This window comes from Leptopilina heterotoma, unplaced genomic scaffold (assembly GCF_015476425.1).
Source record: "Leptopilina heterotoma isolate Lh14 unplaced genomic scaffold, ASM1547642v1 Lhet_130, whole genome shotgun sequence".
Classification (NCBI taxonomy): Eukaryota; Metazoa; Arthropoda; class Insecta; order Hymenoptera; family Figitidae; genus Leptopilina; species Leptopilina heterotoma.
This window is the reverse complement of record NW_025110849.1, coordinates 2,255,166-2,264,757: the sequence shown is the minus strand read 5'-3', so window position 1 is coordinate 2,264,757 and position 9,592 is coordinate 2,255,166. Positions and strand designations below refer to the sequence as shown.

Sequence of the window (9,592 nt, the reverse complement as noted above, 5' to 3'; positions counted from 1 at the left end):
ATAAGCGTTGAACATTCAAGGTCAAGTTATTGCGCATTTACCAAATGACCAAAATAATGACACGTGTTTATATATATTCAAGGTCAAATTATCACGCATTTAACAGATCTCAAGGTTAAATTATTACGCATCCTGCAAATGACTCATTATTGTCATATATTCTACTGCACAGTTTTTAACTGCGGAATAAAATAACCGTCATACGTAGATTTACAATATAATTTTGCAGTTTTTCTTATTAATAATAAGAAAAACAAATTCAGTATTTCATAATCATAGTTTCGTTCTATTTTTAAAATATTTAATGCATATTCCTTAACTAATTAAACACTAATAATAATAAACTTAAAATAATATTAATACTAGCACAAATAACGCCCCACATAGAACAATAGTATGAGGTAAGGTTATGTTGAATACTAATCGTAAAGCTCATAAGGTTACACGATATTGCTGTGGTAGACCTAAGGTGAACTAAAAACTTCCGCCATGGAGGTAAGGTTACATGTTAGGGTGTGGTAAGTATATATGATAAGGCTATGGTAACCTTACACGTTAAGGTTGAGATAACCTTACACGTTAAGGTTGAGATAACCTTACACGTTAAGGTTGATGTAACCTTACACGTTAAGGTTGAGGTAACGTTACACGTTAAGGTTGAGGTAACGTTACACGTTAAGGTTGAGGTAACGTTACATGTTAAGGTTGAGGTAAGGTTATATGTCAAGGTTGAGGTAAGGTAATTAATAAGTTGTAAGGTTAAGGTAAGGTTGTGATAAGTTTACCAGTTATGGAAAATATTGACAAAATAATTAATAATTTAATTAATAAATAAATATTAAATTAAAAAGTTAAGTTTGTTACTCTTCTCTATTTTGGAAACCTGACATGAAGCAGAAAATTTTGAAAACAAATTTGGGGGGACTGGGATTCGAACCCGGGATCGACGCGCATAAACCAATCATTCTAACGAACTGAGCTAAGTACAGAACTGTCAGAAGGAAAATCAATTTTGCCTTTAAGGTGAACCAAGAATATGATTAACTCCTTAAAGGCAAAATTAATTTTCTTGCTACCAGTTCTCCACTTAGCTCAGTTAGTTAGAATGTTAGGTTTATGCGCGTCGATCCTGGGTTCGAATCCCAGTCCCCCCAAATTTGTTTTCAAAATTTTCTGCTTCATGTCAGGTTTCCAAAATAGAGAAGAGAAACAAACTTAACTTTCTAATTTAATATTTATTTATTATATTATTAATTATTTTGTCAATATTTTCCATAACTGGTAAACTTATCACAACCTTACCTTAACCTTACCTCAACCTTACAACTTAATAATTACCTTACCTTAACCTTGACATATAACCTTAACTCAACCTTAACGTGTAACGTTACCTCAACCTTAACGTGTAAGGTTACCTCAACCTTAACATGTAAGGTTACATCAACCTTAACGTGTAAGGTTATCTCAACCTTAACGTGTAAGGTTGCCATAGCCTTATCATATATACTTACCACACTCTAACATGTAACCTTACCTCCATGGCGGAAGTTTTTAGTTCACCTCAGGTCTACCACAGCAATATCGTGTAACCTTATGAGCCTTACGATTAGTATTCAACATAACCTTACCTCATACTATTGTGCTATGTGGGGCGCGCTAAAGCGCGCGTGAAGTTTCTTGTTTCACTTTTAACATATATATATACAACAATAATGTAATTTTTACATTACATGTCACATGAAAATTAATGAAAGCGTGAATGCCAATGAGACGATAATGAAAAATATGTTCATTAAATTATGTTTGACTTATTAATTATCAAAAATAAATTACATTTAATTAGACTTAATTATTTATTTGTTATTTTGTTTCTAATAGTTGTCTAGTCAAAATTAATTAATATTATTTTCATATCATTAACATTTAAAAATTCAATTATTATTTAGAAGAATTCTACACAAAATCACTATTTTTCTAAATTTATTCAGGGAAATCAGGAAAAAGTCAGAAAATTTTGTCAAAAGTGCTGGAATAATATTCAATTTCAAGAATTCATAAGAAAATTCTGAATGTTATTCTTGAGCATTGAAAAGATTTTATATATTTCAAACTCTTCCTGTTTTTAACAATAATTAGACTTTACAGATTTAAAATTAATTTTTTTAAATAATTTAATTTTTGAAAAACTATCGAGAAAAAATTATTTTTTATTAATTATTTTGGAATAATTTTTTATTTAAAAATTAAAAAAATAATTGAATTTTATGAAATTTGTATTTAAAATTTTTTTATAAATAATATAAATAAGTAGTAAATGTCACGCCTGCCAAACAAAGTATTTAATTTATTATTATTATTATTATCATTACTCAAAAGAAATTCGATTATCTTTACAAAATTTCAATAAAAAATTCTTTGATAAATTTATGAAAAATTACAAAAATGTTATCTTTTGAAATTATTACAGGTGACAGCTAAAAAAACGCGCGTGTAGTTTCTCCTAGTATTAATAGATAATTAATAATAATGCCTATTAACAATAAAAACTGGTACTTAATCACTTAACTACATACTTAATCACAAAAAATAATTTTAAAAAATTTCGTGAAAAATTGAAATTTACAAAATATATCACTGCTTTGCTAACTTTGCATAAAATTTCATATTTGTGCCTTCAAAAAATGAATTTAAAAATGTTTTGATAAAATTCTTTATCAGACTTAAATTTTAAGAAATTTTAATTATTCAATAAATTATTTATTTTTGCATTTAAATTATTGAATTCTCTAATAAAAAATTTATTTCAAAATGAATTTCAGTTAAAGTTCTACATAATAATTGAATATTAAAAGCATTATAGCATGAATTTTAAGAAATAATTAAATTTTAAAATGGTTCCAAATCAAATTCTTTAAAAATTTGTATTTTTCATACTTATAACTAACAATTCTGTAGAATTAATTATTTTAAAAAAGTTTAATTGAATTTTTTTCTGAAATTATTTGAAGTATTTATTTTTTCAAAAATTATTAAAAATAATTTATTCCTGTGGGAAAATAATAATGATTAAAATTTATTTAGAAAAGAAGTAATTGATGTTTTCAAATGATTTTAGAATTAAAGAAATTCGTAAATAAATGTAATGGAACATTTTTTTGGAGTATCTAATCATTTTTAGAGAGAATCAGAATATTCTTTAGAGTCAAGGAAGAAGTCAAAATTTTGTTAAGTAATAAAGTTTTTCATATTAAAAAAAAGAAAATATTTTACAGGATTTACATTTGTTAATTTTCTAAAATATTTGTTACAAAATGCTAATTTTTTAGAATTAAAGGAAATAATGAATAATATAATAATATTAATAATTTTTTTAGATTAATAAAAATATTTTTGAATTATTTGAGAAATAAAAATAATACCTATTATTAAATTAAAAAAATAAAAACAAAATAAAGAAATGTAATATTATCTATCAAAACATATAAAAAACAAAAGCATAAATTTTGTTAAAAAATCGTTATTTTATATTTTATTTCTATTTTCTATCAAAACAAATAGAAAAAAAAAGAATAACCATGACTAACTTCAGGTGTGGACAGACTGGACAGAATGAATACGACGATTATTATAGTTAATTATATCTAATTACAGTTTTATATAATTATTTATAATAATACTTTTACAATATCTTTAAATAATACAATGATTACACGATAGAGAGAGAAAATAAAATTAAATGTCGATATGAAGGTTTTCCTATATTTTTAAAATAATAATAATAATAATATTATTATTAATATTGTATAATGTATTATTTATATTTAAATTTGAATCTCTCAAGATTACAATAGAAAAATTTAGTTTATTTATTAAGGATTTAAAATTCCCTGGAAAATTTACTAGGCACTGATGCCAGATGCCACAGTTATTAGTCCCAAGCCATGTTTCCGTGATTAAGAGGAGATCCAGGTTTAATTGAAACAGCATTGTTTCGATGTTAGATTTTTTGTTAATCGGAGATATGACGTGGGAGGGGGCTGTTGAGACATTCTGGAGCTTTTTCTGGCAGTCGGTCTGAAAAAGGTTTGCATTATGCAAAGCAATAAAATAGAAATGAGATTCTATTATTTATATTACTTAGATTATTTTTGGTTTAGTGGTTTATTGAACCTATGATATTTGTTAAAATAACTCTAATTAAATCTACTTAATTTAACTTTAACGTAATTTATAACTCTGACTTTAATTTAATTTATAAATACTTCTATGTTCGATATGTCAATTAGCAATGTGTTTTCTGCATCTGACCTATAGCAGTTTCAACTAAATTATGACAAGTTTATATTTATTTGATTCGGTGTAGACTACTTTCCGATGAGGAATGTTCCGTTATTTATTTTAACTGGAATAAATATAAGTATTTATTATCGCAGTACAGTGAGAGCTGAGTTAGAATTACTATCTATAAAACAGGATTATTATTAGAGTAGAGGTATTGCACGTCAGAAATATCACGATTTGCAAAGGGTCTGCTGATTTTCGCAAAACTTCGTGGGATTATAGTTCTATATAAGAGACTTCTTCCCCCCAAATTTAAAAAAAAATTCAAAGTTGTTGAAGATTTTACCATTTTGAATCTTAATATTAATTTTATAAAATTTTGAATATCTCGGAATATTGTTAATGAATTTTTATAAAATTTACACATTTTTCAGGTAAAAGTACAGTCGGGTCCCCATACTGTTATATTTCCAGAAATTTCCCACTCCTCCAGACTCAACACTGTTATGTCCCAAAATTAAACCTATTGCGCACCTTTCAGGGCCGTAAATATACACACCTCAAGTGTGGATCAGAAGTAGACCGTGTAAACTAATTTACTTTTATTTTTTCATTGGATTTTTTAATTAAAATTTTAAATGTATTTTATTTAAAAAAAACAACATTTTAAAACTTTTTTAAATATAGTATTTTTAAAACAATTGGAATTCAAATTTATTTACAGTTTTAAAACAATTTGAATTTAAATAAAATAAAATTTGTTAATTATCATCTTCAATTATTAAGGAGTTAATTATAAATTTTTTAAACAGGTAATTTGGTTTAAAAAGGGAAATTTTAAAAATTAAGTAAAAAATTACTATATTATAGTGAATTCAGTTTTCTCAAATATTTTTTTCCCAACAATTGCAGCGTTTTCAAATCAAACTTTTTATAACGTTTTTTTCTATTTTTGTACTTGTTATTATGTTTATAAAAATTTTTAATCAAAAATTTCTTATAATGTTACTTTTATTATAAAATTGTATAAATTTTACTATACTCGAAGGAAATTTCCATAAAAATTAATGTGGATGAACATATTCTTTGTTTTCTTCTAATAAAAATAAGTTTTTCAAATGAGCTACAACATCCTTAGTTTCAGTTTTCAGTTTTTGCAGGACTAATATATTTTCCGTCTCGTAGTGCCATTGCCTTTGATACCATTTTTGGAAGTCACTTAAGCACTTCAGAGCATTATTAGCTTCCTCCACTATATTTTTATGTTCTAAAATTCCATCCTCATTCTCTTCACATTCCGTATCCTCATTTTTTTCACATTCCGAATCCTCATTTTGTTCCTCATTTTCTTCTTCACTATTGCTCAAAGGCTCATTGCAAGAAGAATATCTGTAAAATAAATGTAAGAAAATTATTCATTTTCACACAAATTGTAATGAAAAGGTACTGTTATCCTAATGAAAATATTTAAGGAAAAATTAATGTTTACCTTCGCAAAATCTGCTCTATGTTTTCCAATCTCCAACAAGGTTCATTATTATCCATTTCGAGCCAATAAAGTATGTTTGCAACAGTAATGTCCTTAAAACCAGGAAGCCTGTAGGCTAATTGAACAATGTCATCTTCAGTGACATTATTTGTTTCAAGAACATCTATGTCACATGCCGGAATGAGCTTCCTCCAAGCTCGAATAATATTTGTTGGACTTATTTCTCTCCATGCCATTGCTATAAAAGTGCAACAATTCAAAATATTAAAATCTTTCAAATATTTTGAAAGACTTTCTTCATCTTTTTCTATAAGCATGTCCCGCAGTAGACTTTTTCGATAAATTTTTTTTAATTTTTCTATAACACCCTGTTCCATCGGTTGAATAAGTGATGTTACGTTCGGAGGTAGAAATTTTGCCTGCAATAAAATTTTTCCATTATTAACTAAAATAGAAAGTCTAATTGTATTTGAAGAAAATATTCACAGTACAAAAATCGGAAATTGAATCTATCTCTTCCTTAGATAAATGACACCTTGCATTATCTAGAATGAGTAAGACTTCATAAGATCTTCCTTCTCTTTTTTGAAATTGTTTTACAGAAGTAATAAATACCTCTGTAAACCAAATTCTAAATAATTCTCGTGTCATCCAGGCACTTTTCTGATTATTATATTCAACTGGCAATTTAGCAACACTTTTAAAACACCTAGGGTTTTTGGATTTGCCAATTACAAAAAGAGGAATTTTGTGACTACCATCTGCGTTTGCACAAGTCATGAGAGTGATCCTTTCTTTTGAAATTTTAAATCCTTCCGCTTTTTTTTCGAATTCGGAGACGAAAGTAACTCTTGGCATCATCTTCCAATACAAAGCGGTTTCATCAGCATTATATACTTGATGTAATTGAAGATTTTTCTCTTGCATTATTATCGCCAAATCTTCCACGAATTCAATGCAAATTTCCTTATTTGTCCTTATACATTTTTTAATTTGTTTTGTGCTTTTTATTCTGTTTTGTACAGTTTTATCTTCTCAAAATTATATACGTGTTTACTTTTTTTTCTTTTCTTTTTTATATCCGTTTGCAATTTTATCTTTTGACTTTTTACACTTCTTAAATAATTTTGTTTTTTTATTATTGTTGTGCTGTAAATTCCGCTTAGACTATGAAATAGTTTAAATCATTTTTTTAACTACGGAAGCAGGAAAACCGCAGAGAGAAGAAGGAGGTCGCATCAGCGACAGAGTTGGAGCGCCACCCTCGAAAGTCTTACGACAGTTCCGAGGGAGGGTAAAGGGCTCCAGAAGAAGGGTTACGGGTTTTAATGGGTCGGGCTGGTAGTAGGTCGCCAGTTATTAAATTTATTATAACATTTATTTATTTATCTTTTTTTTAATATTTCCTTTTTTTCATTTTACCAACCCCACATAACCTTGGAGTGCGGAATCCAAGGTATCTGTAGGCAGATTGCCCAAAAGTCCCTAAGCAAAAAAAAAATAATAATATTAATACAATTAATACTATATTTAATTACAGTTTTCTAAAATAATTACAATAATTTTATAATAACCTATAATAATACAATGATTATACGATAGAGAGAGAAAGAGAAAGAACAAATGTCAAATAAAAGGTCTTTTTATTTTCTGGATCAAATAATAATAATAATATTAATAATAATAATAACAATAATAATGGTGTTTAATTGTAATATAAATATAACTTTAGATTTTTAAATTTGAATCCTCCAAGATGACAATCGAAAATTCCTAGTTCATCTATATAGAATTGAAAATTCCCTATAAAATTTACTAGGCACTGATGCCAGATGCCACACCTCCCAACACAAAAATGTGGCACACCTACACGTGTGTCCACTTTAAAATTTATTTTATTATAAAAATATATAATTAAGTGTTTGTTTATGTTTAAAATGTTTTGTGATATTTTAAATATTTATTCCCCACGAAATTTATTTCTCAATGGATTAATTGTGTTCTTCTTTTCAAATAAATTCTTAAAATATGGATGAGCATTTTCCTTTTTGGAGCAACAAAACAAAATGGTGAGTAAAAGGTATTCTTATTTAAGAAAATTATAAATGTTTGCTTTATTATAAATACATATATACATTTTTGTACATAATAGAAAAATAAAAAAAACTAAACAAAACCATCTCTTTTTTATATATATGTATATATATATATATATATATTATACCCTGGCGGGCGGGTTTCACTGAATATCTACTGAATTCGGTAGACGTTCGGTATACGTTCGGTAATTGGTCGAAAAATTCAATAAAAAAGCATAGAATGTTGAAATAAACTATTGAAAATAATAAATGGAGTATTAAAGTGTAAATTTATCCAACATTTAGGGTAAATTATGTTGTAAATAATTAAATATTAATGTGTAAAGTGTAAAAGTGCTAATGTGACAGTTGAAATAGTGTGTGAAATTTATTAATTTGTAATGAAAATAAGAATAGAATGCTAAAAAAAAGCAATCAATATATATTGATATATATATTGAATATATTCTTAGATAGGGTAACTGTACCAATTGTCGAGGGTTTTAGGCAACATGTGACTTTGACATTTTTTTTCTCGAAAGTAAATGCACTTTAAAATTTGATTTTTGTATATTTGGACGAAGGATCTAATAATGTTTAATATTCATATTTATTTTTTTAATATAAACTAAATTGTTAAGCAAAAAATATATTTAAAAGTCAATCGAGCAAAAGCACCATTTGTCGATGGTCTTGTGCTAATTTCTCGAGGGTCTGTTCCAATTGTCGAGGGTATGACATTTTTAAACATATAACCCAATATAACCTAACAATTAACCTGTACAGATATTAGAAAATCGAGTAGATATTTATTTTTTCGATAAAAATATTATAGAACATTACCAGAAAACAAATATATTTATTTAACTATAATTGAATAATTTATAATATCGATATAAAACATTTTTATAGTAGATGATACAGGACAGAAAATTATTTAACTGTTTTTTAAACTTTTATAAATATAAGTTAATTAAATTTAATCAATTTTGTTAATCAGACATTAATTGAAAAAATAAATTAATTTAAGTCACATTAAATTTGTAAACGAATAAAATAAACTTTTATTACGAACTGTAAATATAATGGTTAATTATAATTAAACTATAGTACAAAATTTTTTAGTTTTAAATAATGCATTTTTTTATTAATTTTTTTTCGGTCTTCCTCGTTTTTTTGGTTGATTATTTTCTGTTGGTTGTAAATTTTTGGAGCATTTTTTTTCTTTTTCTCTGTACCTATAATTGTTTGGTATTTATGTTTGACGTTTAGTAAATAAACACTTAACCATCGATAAATGGTGCGATATTATAATAATAATTTTGTACACAAAAAGTCATTATAAATACGTTTAATTTGCATTTCTAAAAATCTGTTTTAATCAACCTGAAGTATTAAGAAAATGGAGATTCGTGTAAATTTCACAGCAGTGAATTATAATATTAATTAAATAATTATTTTAGTAGAATCGCTACGAAATTTGTATATATAAATATACAGTTGAAAATACAAAGATTATTTAGAAATTTTTTTTGTTCTTAAATATTATATATTATACTATTTATCTAAAAAAGAAAATTATTATCCTCGACAATTGGAGCACCCTCGGCAATTGGTGCAGTTACCCTATGTAATGTATTTAATTTATTATATAGTTTTGTTAATTGTTGCATATTAACAATAAAAACATTAATTAAAGTAATAATTTTTTCTACCAATGTAAAGTGTCGATAACATGGAGTGT

General features: G+C 25.9%; 1 protein-coding gene across 1 annotated transcript; it reads right to left on the bottom strand.

Annotated features, from left to right (window-relative positions):
• Positions 1-5,345: 5,345 nt before the first annotated feature.
• On the bottom strand, positions 5,346-6,697 carry LOC122513027 (jerky protein homolog-like). The gene is made up of 3 exons (XM_043629255.1): positions 6,386-6,697; positions 5,771-6,189; positions 5,346-5,670 (listed from the first exon to the last, which is right to left on the bottom strand). Exons 1-3 carry the CDS (start codon positions 6,695-6,697, stop codon positions 5,346-5,348), a joined length of 1,056 nt encoding a protein of 351 aa, XP_043485190.1.
• Positions 6,698-9,592: the final 2,895 nt, after the last annotated feature.

Bases quoted from the DNA above. Each gene is read 5' to 3' on its own strand.
- LOC122513027 (XM_043629255.1), bottom strand. From the start codon at position 6,697: ATGCAAGAGAAAAATCTTCAATTACATCAAGTATATAATGCTGATGAA. The intron at 6,190-6,385 runs GTATTTATTACT...ATTTTATTGCAG, and splicing joins TTAGAATTTGGTTTACAGAG to GCAAAATTTCTACCTCCGAA. The intron at 5,671-5,770 runs GTAAACATTAAT...TTTATTTTACAG, and splicing joins ATAGAGCAGATTTTGCGAAG to ATATTCTTCTTGCAATGAGC.